Here is a 20,450-nt window from a genome sequence, read left to right on the forward strand (position 1 = left end):
AGAATTTTAGGTGGACCTCAAGAGGCCACAAAACGTGGATTTTTTAAAGAATTTTAGGTGGACCTCAAGAGGCCACAAAACGTGGATTTTTTTAAAGAATTTTAGGTGGACCTCAAGAGGCCACAAAACGTGGATTTTTTAAAGAATTTTAGGTGGACCTCAAGAGGCCACAAAACGTGGATTTTTTAAAGAATTTTAGGCGAACTCCTTGAGGTCACAAAACGTGGATTTTATAAAGAATTTTAGGCGGACTCCTTGAGGTCACAAAACGTGGATTTTATAAAGAATTTTAGGCGGACTCCTTGAGGTCACAAAACGTGGATTTTATAAAGAATTTTAGGCGGACTCCTTGAGGTCACAAAACGTGGATTTTATAAAGAATTTTAGGCGGACTCCTTGAGGTCACAAAACGTGGATTTTATAAAGAATTTTAGGCGGACTCCTTGAGGTCACAAAACGTGGATTTTATAAAGAATTTTAGGCGGACTCCTTGAGGTCACAAAACGTGGATTTTATAAAGAATTTTAGGCGGACTCCTTGAGGTCACAAAACGTGGATTTTATAAAGAATTTTAGGCGGACTCCTTGAGGTCACAAAACGTGGATTTTATAAAGAATTTTAGGCGGACTCCTTGAGGTCACAAAACGTGGATTTTATAAAGAATTTTAGGCGGACTCCTTGAGGTCACAAAACGTGGATTTTATAAAGAATTTTAGGCGGACTCCTTGAGGTCACAAAACGTGGATTTTATAAAGAATTTTAGGCGGACTCCTTGAGGTCACAAAACGTGGATTTTATAAAGAATTTTAGGCGGACTCCTTGAGGTCACAAAACGTGGATTTTATAAAGAATTTTAGGCGGACTCCTTGAGGTCACAAAACGTGGATTTTATAAAGAATTTTAGGCGGACTCCTTGAGGTCACAAAACGTGGATTTTATAAAGAATTTTAGGCGGACTCCTTGAGGTCACAAAACGTGGATTTTATAAAGAATTTTAGGCGGACTCCTTGAGGTCACAAAACGTGGATTTTATAAAGAATTTTAGGCGGACTCCTTGAGGTCACAAAACGTGGATTTTATAAAGAATATTAGGCGGACTCCTTGAGGTCACAAAACGTGGATTTTATAAAGAATTTTAGGCGGACTCCTTGAGGTCACAAAACGTGGATTTTATAAAGAATTTTGGGCGGACTCCTTGAGGTCATAAAACGTGGATTTTATAAAGAATTTTAGGCGGTCTCCTTGAGGTCACAAAACGTGGATTTTATAAAGAATTTTAGGCGGACTCCTTGAGGTCACAAAACGTGGATTTTATAAAGAATTTTAGGCGGACTCTTTGAGGTCACAAAACGTGGATTTTATAAAGAATTTTAGGCGGACTCTTTGAGGTCACAAAACGTGGATTTTATAAAGAATTTTAGGCGGACTCTTTGAGGTCACAAAACGTGGATTTTATAAAGAATTTTAGGCGGACTCTTTGAGGTCACTAAACGTGGATTTTATAAAGAATTTTAGGCGGACTCTTTGAGGTCACTAAACGTGGATTTTATAAAGAATTTTAGGCGGACTCTTTGAGGTCACTAAACGTGGATTTTATAAAGAATTTTAGGCGGACTCTTTGAGGTCACTAAACGTGGATTTTATAAAGAATTTTAGGCGGACTCTTTGAGGTCACAAAACGTGGATTTTATAAAGAATTTTTGTTGAACCCAAAGAGCACAAAAAGTGGATTTTTAAAAGAATATTTGTTAGACCCGAAGAGGATTTTTAAAGAATTTTTTTTTGAACACAATGAGGCCACAGTACGTGGAATTTTAATAGACTTTTAGTTGGACCCAAAGATGCCACAAAACATGTTTTTTTAAGAATTTTTGTTACACACAAAGCGGCTACAAAACGTGGAGTTTTTATAAATTTTAGTTGGACCAAAGGGTTCATCTCATAAGTTATACATTCCTTTCCAAATATTTTGTGGCAAACCCTTCTAAATACGCAAACAAAAGAAATACATACTACGGAAATGACCTTAATTAGTTTTGAGCATAAAAGTGAAAATGTTAGTTGGCTTTTGTATAAAGCAAACATAACTAAATATAGATAAGAAAAATATGCAAACATTTCTACAAATTTACTATTCAAATTAACTCATCATAGTGCAGTAACTACACTAGGTAACACAAAATATGAACACCGACAGCATAGCCTATTTTGCCCACCATAAATATAGTTGTTTGTCACTATTTGTTGCACTGTGTGTGTAATCTTCTTTTACAAAATATTTTGTCTTAATAATAATATTAACAAACATACAAACAACCCACAAAATTTACGCACATTGCAAACAAAGCAACAAAATCACATAAAAGTCAAACCCATTAAACAAACAGTAGCAGCGCCACCGTTTAACAAATCACACCATGACAGAGAATTGCAATTTGACTTACACACGCTCTAATTGATGTGTCTTTAACAAAGAAACAAAACGAAATTGTTGGAAAATAAAGCTTAACTGAAAATATAGACAACCACACAAACATAATTATGGTTGGTAGTAGCTGATGATGGCTGAGGACAATATAACCGTAGCACGTACGGTTAAAATGAAATAAACAAATAAGAAATCACAACAATTTAAAAATTGACGCCAAGGTAAATATCAACAGCAACAGCCATCATCATTATCAATCGGTCGGCTATTAAATCGATGACGAGGACACCATTAAATTACCTCATTTGTTTGCAAGCAACAGAATGACTGCAAATGTCAAAATTATTAAAACAAAAATGGTGCATATGGCATGGAAAAAGGTTTCCCTCTCTTTCTCTCGCTTAAAGATCTTCCTGACATTTCTGGATAAGGAAAGCCTTTCATCTGTTGTGCATTTTAAAACAATCCGTTACAGAGAATTATTCGCCATAAAGAATTTCGAAAATTTTTGATTGACATGTGGATTTTTTAAAGAATTTTAGGGGGACCCAAGGAGAGATTTTTTAAAGAAATTTAGGTGGATCCCAAGAGGCTATAAACCTGGATTTTTTAAAGAATTGTAGGTGCACCCAAGGAGGCCACAAAACGTAGATTTATAAAAAATTTTGGGAACGAAGGAGGTCACAAAAAGTGTACAATTAAAAAATGTTTTTGGCCACCAAATTTAGATTTTTTAAAGAAATTTAGGTGGCCCCAAAAGATCACAAAACTTGGATTTTTAAGAATTTTAGGTGGTCCACAAGATGCCACAAAACGTGAATTTTTCAAAGAAATTTAGGTGGACCCCAATAGGCCACAAACAGTGGATTTTTTAAAGAATTTTAGGTGGACTCCAAGAGGTCACAAAATGAGTATTTTTTTAAAGATTATTTAGGTGGACCCAAGAGGCCACAAAATGTAGTTTTTTTAAAAACATTTCGGTGGACCCCAGAAGGCCACTAAATGAGTATTTTTTAAAGATTATTTAGGTGGGCCCAAAGAGGCCACAAAACGTGGATTTTTAAATAATTTTAGGTGGGCCCCAATATGGCACAACTCCAAGAGGTCACAAAATGAGTATTTTTTTTAAAGATTATTTAGGTGGACCCAAGAGGCCACAAAATGATTTTTTTTTAAAAACATTTCGGTGGACCCCAGAAGGCCACTAAATGAGTATTTTTTAAAGATTATTTAGGTGGGCCCAAAGAGGCCACAAAACGTGGATTTTTAAATAATTTTAGGTGGGCCCCAATATGGCGCAAAATGTGATTTTTTTAAAGAATTTTAGGTGGACCCCATAAGGCCACAAGACGTGGATTTTTTAAAGAAATTTTAGGTGGACCCAAGAGGCCACAAAACGTGGATTTTTTAAAGAATTTTAGGTGGACCCCAAGAGGCCACAAAACGTGGATTTTTTAAAGAAATTTTAGGTGGACCCAAGAGGTCACAAGACGTGGATTTTTTAAAGAAATTTTAGGTGGACCCAAGAGGCCACAAGACGTGGATTTTTTAAAGAAATTTTAGGTGGACCCAAGAGGCCACAAGACGTGGATTTTTTAAAGAAATTTTAGGTGGACCCAAGAGGCCACAAGACGTGGATTTTTTAAAGAAATTTTAGGTGGACCCCAAGAGGCCACAAAACGTGGATTTTTTTAAAGAATTTTAGGTGGACCCAAGAGGCCACAAGACGTGGATTTTTTAAAGAAATTTTAGGTGGACCCAAGAGGCCACAAGTCGTGGATTTTTTAAAGAAATTTTAGGTGGACACAAGGGGCTACAAGACGTGAATTTTTTAAAGAAATTTTAGGTGGACCCAAGAGGCCGCAAGACGTGGATTTTTTAAAGAAATTTTAGGTGGACCCAAGAGGCCACAAAACGTGGATTTTTTAAAGAAATTTTAGGTGGACCCAAGAGGCCACAAGACGTGGATTTTTTAAAGAAATTTTAGGTGGACCCAAGAGGCCACAAGACGTGGATTTTTTAAAGAAATTTTAGGTGGACCCAAGAGGCCACAAGACGTGGATTTTTTAAAGAAATTTTAGGTGGACCCAAGAGGCCACAAGACGTGGATTTTTTAAAGAAATTTTAGGTGGACCCAAGAGGCCACAAGACGTGGATTTTTTAAAGAAAGGCCACTAAATGAGTATTTTTTAAAGATTATTTAGGTGGGCCCAAAGAGGCCACAAAACGTGGATTTTTAAATAATTTTAGGTGGGCCCCAATATGGCACAAAATGTGATTTTTTTAAAGAATTTTAGGTGGACCTCAAGAGACCACAAAACGTGGATTTTTTTTTAAAGAATTTTAGGTGGACCTCAATAGGCCACAAACGTGGATTTTTTAAAGAATTTTAGGTGGACCTCAAGAGGTCACATAACGTGGATTTTTTAAAGAATTTTAGGTGGGCCTTAAGAGGCCACAAAACGTGGATTTTTTAAAGAATTTTAGGAGGATCCGAATAGGCCACAACACGTGTATTTTTAAAAGAATTTTAGGTGGACCACAAGTGGCCACAAAACGTGGATTTTTTAAAGAATTTTAGGTGGACCTCAAGAGCCCACAAAACGTGGATTTTTTAAAGAATTTTAAGTGGACCTCAAGAGGCCACAAAACGTGGATTTTTTAAAGAATTTTAGATGGACCTCAAGAGGCCACAAAAGTGGATTTTTTAAAGAATTTTAGGTGGACCCAAGAGGCCACAAAACAAGGATTTTTTAAAGAATTTTAGCTGGACCACAAGAGGCCACAGAACGTGGATTTTTTTAAAGAATTTTAGGTGAACCCCAAGAGGTCACAGAACGATTATTTTTTAAAGATTATTTAGGTGGACCCAGAAGACCACAAAACGTGTTTTTTTAAAGAATTTAAGGTGGACCCCTAAAAGACCTCAAAACGTGGATTTTTCAAAGAATTTTAGGTGGACCCAAGAGGCCACAAAACGAGTATTTTTAAAATATTTTTTAGGTCGACCCAAGAGGCCACAAAGGGTCGATTTTTTTAAAAAAAATTTTAGGTGGACCAATAGGCCACAAAACGTGGATTTTTTTAAGATTTTTTAGGTGGACCTCAAGAGACCACAAAACGTGGATTTTTTTTAAAGAATTAGGTGGACCTCAATAGGCCACAAACGTGGATTTTTTAAAGAATTTTAGGTGGACCTTAAGAGGCCACAAAACGTGGATTTTTTAAAGAATTTTAGGAGGATCCTAATAGGCCACAACACGTGTATTTTTAAAAGAATTTTAGGTGGACCACAAGTGGCCACAAAACGTGGATTTTTTAAAGAATTTTAGGTGGACCTCAAGAGCCCACAAAACGTGGATTTTTAAAGAATTTTAAGTGGACCTCAAGAGGCCACAAAACGTGGATTTTTTAAAGAATTTTAGGTGGACCCAAGAGGCCACAAAACAAGGATTTTTTAAAGAATTTTAGCTGGACCACAAGAGGCCACAGAACGTGGATTTTTTTAAAGAATTTCAGGTGAACCCCAAGAGGTCACAAAACGAGTATTTTTTTTAAAGATTATTTAGGTGAACCCAAGAGGCCACAAAACGTGGATTTTTTAAAGAATTTTAGGTGGGCCCAAATCGGCAACAAAGCATGGATTGCTTAAAGAATTTTAGGTGGTCCCAAATCGGCAAGAATACAAGGATTTTTACATAATTTTAGGTGGGACCCAAACGCACAGTGGAAAAAAGTACCGATTTAGCGTGCCAAAAGTACAAATCTATGTTTTATTGCATTTTTGTCCATAAATTCGATATGAAAAACTATATATTGACAATTTTATTCATTTATTAATATATTTGGTAAATTTGTATTTTACCGTAGAATGGTACCTATCGATTTTCGGTATTTTAAAGATTTCTACCAGATTATCCAACCGAAACGGCTAGGATTTGGTATTTAGTCTCCGTGGGGGTTATGCATACACTCCTATAAACATTTTCGGTATAGGTCCACGTTTTCTTATAGCCCCCATAGGCCGACCGATTTCGGTAATTTTTGAGGTTTTAGCCACATTATCGAACCGAAATAGCTGAAAGTTGACATTTAGTCTTCGTTGGTGGTATAAAATATTCCGACTGAGAATTTTCGGCACAGGTACACGCATTGATATGGCCCCCATAGAAAGGTACCGCCCTAATTTCAGCATTTTTACATAAAAAATACTATTAATAAAAATAGTAATAAAATAAAATGTTGCAGTTTGTTGCAGCTAAAATTTTACAAATTGGTTAAGAACTATGTGTACTAAAAATAAAATAACAAATCTACGCGCCATCCCTCGACACTCCTTAGTAATAGCTTTAACAAAGTGCACAATTTGGAAAAAAAATCGGATGTCACATGTTTTAAGTGTAAAATCCGAGTTGCAATAAATAACATCTTATATTCAACATTTTTTAAATCACCTGCTTCACGAAATGTTAAATTCAGTAAAGCTTTAAAATTACTTTGTAGGAAGAGTGCATGCGACGATCATAAATTTACTACTAAACTATATTATGAAAACTAGTTCAAAAAATGTCAACCAAAAATGGACCGGTATTCCGCTTAGACTGATGCAAAATAAATTATTTTAATAGCCGTTGCATTCTGTGGACTCCTTAGATTAATACTGCAATAATAAATTTTAAATTGGCGTATGTGACTTTTTTGACTTTTGGCGCGCTAGATCGGTATTTTTTTCCACTGTGAAACGGTTACAAATCGTGGGTTTTTAAAGAATTTTAGCTGGACCCCAAGAGGCCACAAAACAAGGATTTTTTAAAGAATTTTAGCTGGACCACAAGAGGCCACAGAAAGTGGATTTTTTTAAAGAATTTTAGGTGAACCCCAAGAGGTCACAAAACCATCATTTTTAAAGATTATTTAGGTGGACCCAAAAGGCCACAAAATGTGGATTTTTTAAAGGATTTTAGGTGGGACCCAAGGGGCTACAAACCGTGGATTTTTAAAGAATTTTAGGTGGACCCTAAGATGCCACAATACGTGGATTTTATATAATTTTAGGTGGGACCCAATATGGCACAAAAGTTGATTTTTTTAAAAAAGATGCCACGAAACGTGGATTTTTAAAAAATTTTAGGTAAACACCAAGAAGCCACAAAACGTGGATTTTTAAAGAATTTTAGGTGGACCCCAAGAGACCACAAAAAGTGGATTTTTTAAAGAATTTTTGGTGGACCTCAAGAGGACGTCGATTTTTTAAAGAATTTTATGTGGACCACAAAACGAGTACTTTTTAAAGATTATTTTGGTGGACCCAAGAACCCACAAAATGTAAATTTTTTAGGTCGACCCAAGAGGCCACAAAAGGTCGATTTTTTTAAAGATTTTTTAGGTGGACCGAGAGGCCACAAAACGTGGATATGGACTCTTAAATATATAAAATTATCCACGAATATAGGAGCTTGGATAGCGTTGGTTACCATGGCGACTTAATACAGGCAAAGCAAATTTCTACAATTTGGAAAAACATTTTTAAACACATCAACATATAATTTAATTTATAATTTAACTCACCAGCACTGTAAACTCTTCATTCCATTTGGGTAAATATGTGTTTTTAACAAAATCTGTTTTACGTTTACTTTTATTATCGATTAATAGTTCCACATATGGATTTGGTTTTAAAAACCCACTGTTACGCAGTGAGGCCTCTTCAACTGGAAAATAAGAGAAATCGATAAATTATAATTGGCAACATATGTTAAAATTCTCAAAACTTACTTGTTACACTCAATTGATGATAGCCCTGATTTGTAGATGTACCGGCAGCGGAGCCATTACTTAACGATGATGAAGATGATGGTCCCAAATTGTTGTAATCACCCACAACAGATGAAGCAGCTTGTGCAGCAACAAGTCCGCCGGATGCAGCTGCCATTGCATTACCGGAGGCCATTCTCAAAAATTAGAAAATTTTTTACGTGTTTTTACTTTCTTTATTAATCACAACAACTATTTCCAAACTGTTCTGTAAAGAAAAATAAAAAATAATTTATTATTAAAAAATATTATTTTTTAAATGGAAAATCATACACTATATTCTGTTAATAACGACCTAAAATGTGAAAAGTAGATTATTCATGACAATACAGATTTAACACTGAACTGTGATAAGAATTATTAAAAAATAATAAGACTGTATTTTGTATAAACACAGGCACACACATACGAGGGACTAGTCGCCGCAGTCTTCGTCTTCTTCGATAGTAGAAAGTTACCACCAAGATAAGATTTCGAAAGACTTTTTAACTTCACCTATCTGCCTGCTTTTGTATTCACATAAAACAATATTATTTTATATATGTATTTTTGTTTGCCGAATTAAAGAACCATGTACGATGACGTCCAATGTGTCTTAAAATGATTTGCTCCATGTACAAAGTTATAAACTCATCATGTGCGAAAACAGCGAAACAAGTAAGATGATCGTAAGTTTGGCGGATATGTCTTTCCTATGCGGCACATTTTTCTTTATATTAAGAAAATACTTTATTATGATTCATCTTGTTGTGGTGATAGACCCCAAAATATATTTACAAAATAATTACTCTTTATAGGCTAACCTTTTAGACAAACACTTTGATAGGACCAAAAATGTGCCTCATCGAAATAATTGTTTTGGAACCCAAGAATGGTTTAAGATAATTTTGAGTCTTTTTAGTCCTATCCGTCAGTTGTTGGTGTTGTAGCTTTGGCTCAGTTAATCTGGTACTGTTTACTCGGTGTCAAAATTCAAAAATTCAGCAATTTTGTTGGGTATTGTGCTATCAATTCGGGCCCAATACGAACTGAGGTTGTTGCATCGTCTGGATTTTAAGTGGACAAGAATCACTCGGTGTTATTGTCTGTTTATAAGTTCGTGGGTCTATCTCCAGTTCTAGGAATGTGGCCGCTTCGATGGGTTGTAGCCACAACGCTACTAGTGTTAGTTGAGTAGGTTTGGCAGGGCACTTGAAGAGGTGCAGCGTTTCGGGCGGGCTTGTGCTGCATGCCGGGCAGATCTTTTGCACTGTGTGATCGATTCTTGCCTAGAGGAATTTAGACGTCTGCACCATCCCGAGCGTAGTTGAGCCATGATTTGGGATGTTCTCCAAGGGCTGTATACGCACGATATTTGATTATGGCATCAGTGTGAATGCTATTTAAACCTGCTAGACTCTCTCTTGTAACGTTGGACATCTTTTTCTATATCATAAAAGATCCCTCCTGGCATGCCTGGGTGTTGGGGTCCAGGTCGTGATTATGATGACTCTCATTGTAACAAGCGAGCAAGTACTGCAACGAAAGCATGCCATTGTGTTGCTTGCTGTATTTGATAAATGAGTGGAGGTCTCCGAATCTGGCATTCAAACTGTATCTAGTACTACCTGCGCAACTGCATCCTTGTAAATACTATACAAACCTATCAGATATGCTTATTGATCTAGAGGATATTGCGTGTACCGTTGGATCTTTCCCTCTGAATCATGCCACCAGATTGTGGCAATAATGCCCACGAAGATAACACCCAAGCAGGTACTCCATCGAAAACATCTTGTGTTGATGTATGGGCAACATCTGTGTCTCCTCATGAAGTTGGTCCACTGGTATCATGAGGAGGCACCTGTGCAGTCCTCAGTGCGGCATTATTGCAAGTTTTGACATTCTTCCACTGTGTACTGCTAATATTTGCTTAACACATTGGCGCCGCAGCCTACCAAAGACCAGCGCATTGCTTTATAAGAGGTCAGTCGTTTCAGTCGTTGGTGACGTAGGGGATGGAAGATACCAAGCAACGGTCCTGACCGGTTTTAACATGGCAAAGCCCAGGATTTATCTTGGTCCCTCTTTCATCCCAAGTGGACATTGAACTCCCCGTGGTGTCACCTGGGGAACTGCCTTTAACACCCGTTAAAGGCAGTGAGCTAACATGTGCCGAGCGTTCACCCATAAGAACGTTAAAAACTTGGGTTTGGGCGTCGGGTTAGTAACCCTCCCCTAGAAAAAACAGCCTACTATGAAAAAACGAAAGAAAAGAAAAACAAACCCCTCTAAAGTTGACGAACCCCGCAAACGTTTTAAGGACCGTGATCTGCGAATCTGCACCTGGAATTTTCGCACTCTTTATAGAGAAGGTGCAGTCTTCGCATTGGCAGACGTACTTGAAAAGTACAAGACCGATATTACTGCCATACAGGAAATACGATATATTGGGAAAGGCGTCACAACAACACCTAAAGGTGACGTACTGTATTATAGCTGCCATGACGTAAGGCATGAGTTTGGTTGTGGATTCGTAGTTAGTCGGAGACTAAAACATCAGCTTTATTTGCGCTCATGCTACCATTGAAGAAAAGGACGAACAGACCAAAGATATATTTTACGAGCGCTTAGAAGAAACATATGACAGTTGCCCTGCCCATGACATTAAAATCATTCTAGGCAAGGAGAATATCTTTGGCCCAACAGTCGGGAAATTCAGTCTCCACAGTGAAACATCTGACAATGGTATGAGGCTGATAGACTTTGCAGCTGCAAAAAACATGGTAGTTAGCAGTACCAGATTTAACCAGATCAGAAAACAAGAAACCAAATTGATCATGTTGTGATAGATGAAAGACATTCATCGAGCGTGATGGATGTGCGATCGTTCCGAGGCGCAAACATTGATTCGGACCACTACTTTGTTGCAGCAAAGGTACGCACCCGCTTAAACGTAGCAAACAAAGTACGAACAGACACAACACGAAAGTTAGACATCGGTAAGCTGCAATCACAACAGATAGCCACAGCATATTCCACTCAACTAGCCCAATTGCTTAATCAAATCACTCCTCATCCCGATAACATATCAGCGCAATGGCAAAGCATTGCCCACTCCATCCAAACAGCCGCAAAATCCATACTTGGATACCAGAGACCTCCACCAAGGAATCCATGGTATGATCAGGAGTGTCGTGCTGCCACCGAAGAGAAAAATGCGGCATATAGGGCTACTTTACAATCAGTAGCAACGCGTAGCGCACGAGAGAGATACAGGGAGAAAAGGAGAGAGGAGAAACGTCTTTTCCGCAGGAAAAAAAGAGAGATGGAAAAGAGGGAATGTGAAAAAATCGAGATGTACAGGAGCCAGAATGAAGTCCGAAAATTCTACCAAAGAGTCAAGCATCAAACTGATGGCACATCCTCCTGTAGAGACCAGCAAGGTAATTTGGTAACTGATACAGATAGTGTACTCAGGATATGGAAAGAACATTTTTCAAATCTGTTGGTATCCAATAGCAGCGAAGACGACGAAGATACCACAGTCCCAATCCCAGAAGATGGTATTGAATGTATACCGCCCAACCAAGATGAGGTAAAGACAGCAATAAATCGGCTGAAGAATAATAAGGCAGCAGTGGCCGATGGCTTACCAGCCGAGCTGTTCAAAACCGGAGGCGACACGCTGATAAGGTGTATTCATCAGCTAGTTAGCACCATCTGGCAGGAAGAACGAGTACCCGACGATTGGAACCTGAGTATCCTGTGCCCCGTCCACAAGAAGGGAGATAAGACTGTATGCTCTAACTATAGGGGCATAAGTCTACTCCCTATTGCCTACAAGATCGTGTCAGGGATATTGTGCGAACGACTAAAGCCTATGGTCAACGAGATAATTGGACCATACCAATGCGGCTTTAGACCTGGCAAGTCCACCATTGACCAGATATTTACCCTGCGGCAAATCCTGGAGAAGACCCAAGAGATGCAGATCGACACCTACCACCTTTTTGTCGATTATAAAGCACCCTTCGACAGCCCGCTGCGTTCAAAGGTATTCCAAGCCATGTCTGAATTTGGTATCCCCGCAAAGCTCACCCGGCTTTGTAAAATTACTTTAACTGACACGAGGTCCTCAGTTAAAATAGGAAAGAACCTATCCGAAGAGTTTGGTACCAAAAGAGGTTTCAGACAAGGAGACAGCCTTTCGTGTGACCTCTTCGACATCCTGCTAGAAAAGGTTATACGAAAGGCAAACGTCAAAAGAAGTGGCACAATCTACACCAATAGTCACATGTTACTTGTTTATGCTGATGATATAGACATCATGGGCCGATCAGTAAAAGAAGTAACTGATACCTTTATAAAGGTCGAAGGAGAATCTGCTAAAGTGGGTCTGGCGGTAAACGGTGAGAAGACCAAGTTGATGGTGTCGACGCGCAATGCGTCCATTGAGCTCGGACCGACTGTGGAAGTTGGTTCCTATAATATTGAGGTAGTAAAAGACTTCGTCTACCTCGGCACCTCCATAAACACAACAAACGACATCAGTTGTGAAATAAAAAGAAGAATTGTATTGGCCAACAGATGCTACTATGGTTTAAGTAAGCAATTTAAAAACAAAGCCACATCTCGTCAAACAAAAATAACACTATACAAAACGCTGATACTACCCGTGCTAATGTATGGCTCCGAAGCCTGGGTACTTGCGCAAGCAGACATGGCAGTGCTTGGTGTGTTTGAGAGGAAAATTCTTCGAAAGATCTACGGGCCGATTTGCGTTGACGGTGAATATCGACGTCGTATGAACCACGAGCTATATAAGCTATACAAAAACATGCATATAGTTAAACGTATCGAGATGCAACGACTGCGTTGGCTAGGCCATATCATGAGAATGAGCGATGATGAACCCGCTAAAAAGGCGTATGAATACATGCCACATGGCGGTGCACGCAGAATAGGCATGCCTAAGCTTCGATGGATCATACAAGTGGATGAAGAAATGAAAAGGCGCGGTATTCCAAAAAGTCAAGCGAAAAACAGAGAGGAATGGAGATCTTTTCTTAGTTCGGTCTATGGAACAAATGTTCTGTAATGGGCCAACTAAGTAAGTAATACAAATTTAACAAGGATCCTTACACAGTCCTTAAACTGCACTTAAGCGAAAATTTTGAAGTTTTTTGAGGGTGGTATCCGAAGATGTCATCCGATAGAAATTGTACTGCTGCAATAGAAGGTATAGATATAGTTCTTTTTTGAATCTGATCTATGTCAGATAGAAATATTGCCAACTATTCAAGCGAGAAATTTTCATTTCGAAAATGTTGAAGTTTTTTGAGGGTGGTATCCGAAAATGTTATGCGATAGAAATTGTACTGTCGTAATAGATGCCGCAAGGTCTAGCTGTTGCAAAAAAGGGGGAACCCGAAGCAGTGGACCGATACAGTCCATATTTGAATCTGATCGATGTCAGGTAGAAATATTAAAATGTGATAAATATGAAGGAAATCACTTACCCCCTTCGAATGTTTTTTGCGGACTATTTAAGCGAGAAATTTTGATTTCGTGTACCTCGATGGATTGGACCGGGCAATATTTTGAGGTTAACAATTGGACCACATCGGTCGATCCATACGAAAGTTATCGTGCGCACAACCCAGACGATTGATAGGGCTTAATCGAATTAAAATTGTCTGAAACGGATTTTGAAAATGAGACACATTTTTGGTCACATCAAAGTTTATAGGTATACATAGATTCGTTAGCCTAAAGTTTCAGGGTACAATCACACAACGATTCGTTGGAAAGCCTTATGCTGAACCTTTGCTTCATTGGGGATTAACCAAAATAAGGTGCATGTTTATACAGCTTTCAATATATAAGAAATATTATTGTACAATTACAAAAAAAAGAAAAAAAACATTTTTTGTTATATTTTGATATGCGATGGATGAATCACTTTTTCATACAGTCTATACACAGAAGCTATGGGGCACTGTTTAGGGCACGGATGTTTCCGTTTGCATGTATGCAACATATTGATAACAGCTGACAGACACAATAAAGTACATGTTTTGATTTGATTCTTGGAAAACATGAACGTAAAAATCCATCTAATGAAGATGGAAACACTTAAACTCAGTACTGGTGATAACAAACTCCACAAAAAGAATGGCCAACAACTGGCCAACAAATGGAAAGAAACCAAAATAAAGAAAATGAAAATTAACAACAAAGATTTTGAGACCACTATCAGTCAACAACAACACAAACAACTTGACCTTGGTTTGTTTTAGTAATTAGATGATACAAAGGAAACTGCTCTCTATGACGGGACTCTATGGAAATAAATGGTTTTCATGGTTTTCACTAAATAACACCAAATGCCTTTCTGCAAAGGAATGTCGTCTGTCTGCGCGTAGAGGAATGTTATGGCCAACAGCAAAATATGCGATAACACGTAATAAAAAAGGCCAATAAAGCGGAATGTGAAATATAGGAAGTTCGTTCAGAAATATCAAAGAAAAAAATTGTTGATAAAAGCATTTTCATAACTTTAACAATAGTGCAAGATAAGTTAATTCTTCATTCTTTAGAAAATATAAAAAAGAATAGACAAAATAATTGTTATTAGAAAACAAAGTCCACAAAATTGTGTGATGTATAACATAATTTACCTTTTAATAACTTGCTTTACGTTTGGAACGATCCAACAGCGTCAGTAACAGCCAAAAAAATGCCGATATTAAGTCTGGAATAGTATTTGTTTTGACCAAGCTAGACGACAACAAAAAGGTTTCTTGGAATTTGTCTATAAATTCATTTTCATTGCGTCGAACTACCACCACATACTCTGTTGCTGACACTGCAGCACACACCACAATAAAAATACACGGTTCAGTTCTTGATGCGACACTATTTTTTCCTTGGTGTTCCTTTGACCATCCCCCACACACACCGCACAAACAATCATTCCTATCGACAACGAACGATTTTTTTTTTCCTTTTTTTATTTCTCTTTTTTCAACAAAAATTTTTCAACTTCACTTCTTTAACCGAATTTCTTGATTTTCCCCGTTTAATTTCACAATATTTCAATGCAAATGGTTACGTAGAAATTGTTTAAAACTATGCAAAATTTGTTCTAATGCAATTTTATCTATATTTTTCAATAATAATTACAAAGTTATGTTGCCGATTATTTTTTACTTCTTTTGGAGTAGGGATCCGTAAGGCAACTGATGAACGACGATGACAACAACAACAACTATTTTTCTCTTTGTTCCCTTTTGGTTTGATAAATTTGGCATCACTTTTTCTGCTGTGCGACCAGGGATGGAAAAGTTGAATTCTTAAAACCTGCAAATATTATTATAAAATAAGTTTACATTACAACCTAAACACGATTTATTTTTAATTAAATTAAATTGTCAACTGATCAGTATAAATAGAGCACAAAGCCTCGGCACAATAGATACGTGTCGTTCAAAACAACATCCACATGGAAACTTCAAATGTTGCCTTTTAGAATAATGAAAGGGGAATTTTTATGGTGGACTTTGTAGAGTTTGGGAACCTCCATAGTTTGGAAGCATTTTAACGAGTTTTAATTTTTGATTTTTATAAAAGTTTTAAGTAGACATTGATCGCGGATATTTTAATGGAGAAATATAAATAAACCAATATTTACAAAAAGTTTTAGCAGGACCCATAGGAGACAATTAGCGTGGACTTTTAAAGAATTTTAGTCGGATCAAAAGAGGGCACAAAACGTGGATTTTCTTTAAAGAATTTTAGGTGGATTCAAAGAGGCCACAAAACATGGATTTTTTAAAGAATTTTAGGTGGACCCTATGAGACCACAAAACGTGGCTTTTTTAAAGAATTTTAGGTGGACCAAAGAGAGTTTTAGGTGGATCTAAAGAGGCCACAAAACGTGGATTTTTTTTAAAGAAATTAGGTGGACCTCAAGAGACCACAAAACGTGGATTTTTAAAGAATTTTATGTGGGCCCAAGATGCCAAAAAACGTGGATTTTTTAATGAATTTTAAGTGGACCCAAGAGGCCAGTAAACGTGGATTTTTTAAAGAAATTTAGGTGGACCCCAAGAGGCCACAAAACTTGGATTTTTTAAAGAATTTTAGGTGGACCTCAAGAGGCCACAAAACGTGGATTTTTTAAAGAATTTTAGGTGGATCTCAAGAGGCCACAAAACGTGGATTTTTTAATGAATTTTAAGTGGACCCAAGAGGCCAGAAGACGCGGATTTTTTAAAAAAGCTTAGGTGGACCCCAAGAGGCCACAAAACGTGGATTTTTTAAAGAATTTTAGGTGGACCTCAAGAGGCCACAAAACGTGGATTTTTTTAAGGAATTTTAGGTGGACCAAAAGAGACCACAAAACGTGGATTTTTTAAAGAATTTTAGGTGGACCAAAAGAGACCACAAAACGTGGATTTTTTAAAGAATTTTAGGTCGACCCCAAAAGGCCACAAAATGTGGCTTTTTTTAAAGAATTTTAGGTGGACCAAAAGAGACCACAAAACGTGGCTTTTTTAAAGAATTTTAGGTGGACCAAAAGAGACCACAAAACGTGGATTTTTTAAAGAATTTTAGGTCGACCCCAAAAGGCCACAAAATGTGGCTTTTTTTAAAGAATTTTAGGTGGACCAAAAGAGACCACAAAACGTGGATTTTTTAAAGAATTTTAGGTGGACCAAAAGAGACCACAAAACGTGGATTTTTTTAAAGAATTTTAGGTGGACCAAAAGAGACCACAAAACGTGGATTTTTTAAAGAATTTTAGGTGAACCAAAAGACCTTAAGGACCTTAAGAGGCCACAAAACGTGGACTTTTTTAAAGAATTTTAGGTGAACCTCAAGACGCTACAAAACGTGGATTTTTTAGAGAATTTTAGGTGGACCTCAAAAGGACACAAACGTGGATTTTTTAAAGAATTTTAGGTGGACCACAAAGAATTTCTTAATGCCGAGAACTAATGCTTCCCAATAGTTAGACTATCCATCAAGAAATTCTAGCACCTAATCGCGGTTATGTGCCATTAGGTGCCACCGTGGTGCAATGGTATGCACGCCCGCCTTGCACGCAGAAGGTCGGGGGTTCGATTCAATCATTTTTTCAACGGTGGCAAAATACCCCTCAGTAATGTTGGCGACATTACCTGAGTATTTCAGCCTTGAAAAACTTCTCTACAAGTGGTGTCTTAAGACACGCCGTTCGGACTCGGCGATAAACAGTAGGTCCCATATCATTGAGCTAAATATGAATCGGGGTGCACTCATTGATATGAGAGAAGTCTCCCTTGTCCCGTATGGGATGTTGTGGAACAATGTTTTTTTTTTTTTTTTTGTTTTTAATCGCGGTTATGTAAATGACAAATTCTGTCGCCAAATCGTGCATCTGTCAATAGACTAATTTGGGCGTCCAATCGTCCAATCCTATCCTGGATCTTCTAGTCTTAAATTCCAAGGTCTATATCTGTATACATTCTTTTAGCAAAAATCCGTAAACACAATTTTTCCCAATCTACATTTTTTTGTTGTAATACAAGTTACAATCAACAACGATGTGTACATAATCGAAGTAAGCATATGCACATCGAAGCAAGCCATTAGATATGTATATATAATTTAGTATTTGAAAAACATGTCATTCTGAAAAAAAACCATACTTCGAATAAAACCTATTTTTCCTTTGCCTAAAAATATTTCCTTCATAAATCCGTGTGTGTTTTCAATTACAAGAGGTTATGGGCGATACAAAGGAAACACATGGAATTCCTCAATTTAAAGGAGAGGGTTTTGACGACTGGCAGTTCCGGGTGAAAGTACATCTGGACTCGTTGAATTTAATGGACGTTCTAACCGGCGATCCACCATCTGAAGCGTCTGCCAGAGCGGAATTTATGAAAAAGGATAAGAGAGCTAAGGAAAGGATTGTAAGTTTTGTACATTCTGACTGCTTAAATTATATTAGAGAAAAGGAAACCGCAAAGGATATGTGGAGCAGTTTACAGAATACATTTGCCAAGAAATCGGTTGTGAATCAGTTGCTCTTGAGGAAAAAATTAGCCAAGCTGCGAATGAATTATAGTGACAGCATTGTGGCTCATGTTCTAACATTTGAGAATTTGGTAAGGCAATTAAAATTGGCTGGGGCTACAATGGAAGACTCCGATGTTTTGGCCCAACTGTTTCTAACACTTCCAGAGAAATACGATCCGCTTGTAACGGCATTGCAAAATATGGAAGGCGGGAAACTGGATATGAATTTGGTCAAAGAACGTCTAATAGCAGAAGAGACCAAATTAATGGATCGGAGCGATGGAGTTGTGGACAATAAGACGGCTTTTTCAACTAGGAAATTTGTTAAAAAGTAGAAGTTCAAGGGAAAGTGTTACAAGTGCCTTAAATTTGGTCATCTGGCTAAAGATTGTCGCAGTTCTGAAGCTTGCTCTGCAAAAACAAAAGCTGTATCATTCATGGTAAAAACAAAACTGGTCGAAAGTGCCAGAAATTCTGGTGAAATTGTTTTTAAATTAGATTCTGGAGCAAGTGACCACATGGTTAAGGATAAATCGTATTTCACTTCGATGAAGTTATTGCCGAACAGCGTAGAAATCAATGTTGCCAAAGATAACGAATCAATACTTACAAATCAAATTGGATATATAAATGCCACTACAAATAAAGGAGTTGATGTTTATATCAAAGATGTTTTATATACTCCAGAAATTAGAGACAATTTGATGTCAGTGCGTAAACTCGCTGAATCAGGATTGGCTGTGAAATTTGACGGAAATATTGCATCGATTGTAAAGGGTACTCAACGAATTGCTACTGCCTTCCTTCATGGCAATTTGTATGAACTAAAATTAAGGAAAAAGAATCTTTCGGCTTTGTCAGCTAATAAAAATGAAACTGAATTGTGGCACAAACGGCTAGGGCACATTGGTAATTCGGGACTTGAAACTATGAAACGATTGGGTAAGATAAGAGGCAACATACGGCCCGAAAAACAAAGTTTCTGTGATGTCTGTGCGGAAGCGAAGCAATCAAGGGATCCTTTTATTGGCACTAGACCACGAGCAACAAGAATCCTTGAAAGGATACATTCAGATGTGTGTGGACCGATATCCCCTGGTTCGTGGGATGGTTCAAGTACTTTGTATCATTTATTGATGATTATACCCATTTTGCAGTTATATACTGTATTAAGACGAAATCTCAGGTCTTTAACAAATTTAAGGAATATGAAGCAATGGTGACTGCAATGTTTCCTGGGTCAAAGATATCCAGTTTAACTATTGATCAGGGCAGCGAATATCTGTCAAATAATCAAAAACAATGGTACAAGGAGAAAGGAATACAAGTGGAGACAACCATCGCTTACACACCTCAACAAAACGGGGTTTCTGAACGATTTAATAGAACTGTTGCTGACAAAGTGCGATCAATGTTAATTGAATCAAGTGCACCGAAAACCCTATGGAACGAAGCGGCTTTATCTGCAGTGTATATAATAAATCGATGTCCAACAAAAGCAATTGAAAGTGGTTCAACACCTGCTGATTTATGGTTCGGTAAACAACAGGATCTTCAGAAAGTACGAATTTTTGGATGCAAAGCTTTTGCGTGGGTACCAAAAGCGAAAAGACAGAAGCTTGACCCCAAAGGAAAGAAAATGGCCATGGTAGGATACGCACCTAATGGTTATCGTTTGTGGGATTTAGAAACGAAGAAAATTGTGTTGGCTCGCGATATACAGTTTGATGAATCTTCCTACCCTTTTGAGGTCCAATGCGCTAATCAAGAAACAACTACAGTAGTAATATCAACCAGCCACCAGCAAGAGGGGGAAGAAGAGAGTAATGCTGTGTCTAATTTTAACGAAAATCAGAATAGTTGTTCTCAAACTGAAGGCTGTGGTTCTCAAACTGAAAGCAGTGATTCTCAAATTGAAAGCATTGATTCTCAAAATGAAAGCAGTAGAATCCGTGGTGGTGATAATATTGAACAAGATTTGCAAGATGAAAATATATTAACTAGCGATGATGATGAGGCTGAAGTGACACAACAAAGCGAGTTACGAAGAAGTAACAGAGTCGCTAAAATGCCTTACAAGCTTTTAGATTATTTAACTGGTTTTAATGCTGAAACTGTCCGTAACAATGTTCCTTCCGAATTTGGAGATATATTTAAT

The 20,450-nt window shown here is 37.5% G+C and overlaps 1 protein-coding gene across 2 annotated transcripts in view; it reads right to left on the minus strand.

The window, feature by feature from the left end:
* Su(dx) (WW domain containing E3 ubiquitin protein ligase suppressor of deltex) overlaps positions 1-15,496 on the minus strand; it is a 29,564-nt gene extending 14,068 nt beyond the window's left edge. Inside the window, exons 1-3 of one of the 2 annotated variants that reach the window (XM_073970922.1) lie at positions 14,905-15,496; positions 8,204-8,450; positions 7,997-8,139 (exon numbers count right to left, since the gene is read on the minus strand). In XM_073970922.1, coding sequence (XP_073827023.1) covers positions 7,997-8,139; positions 8,204-8,378 — 318 coding nt within the window. In that variant the 5' untranslated portion in view covers positions 8,379-8,450; positions 14,905-15,496. The remainder of the gene's footprint in view (positions 1-7,996; positions 8,140-8,203; positions 8,451-14,904) is intronic. The other variant, XM_073970923.1, reaches the window with a different exon arrangement.
* Between the last annotated feature and the right edge of the window lie 4,954 nt (positions 15,497-20,450).

Source organism: Musca autumnalis, unplaced genomic scaffold (genome assembly GCF_047663935.1).
Source record: "Musca autumnalis isolate F117 unplaced genomic scaffold, ASM4766393v1 scaffold_2, whole genome shotgun sequence".
Lineage (NCBI taxonomy): Eukaryota > Metazoa > Arthropoda > Insecta > Diptera > Muscidae > Musca > Musca autumnalis.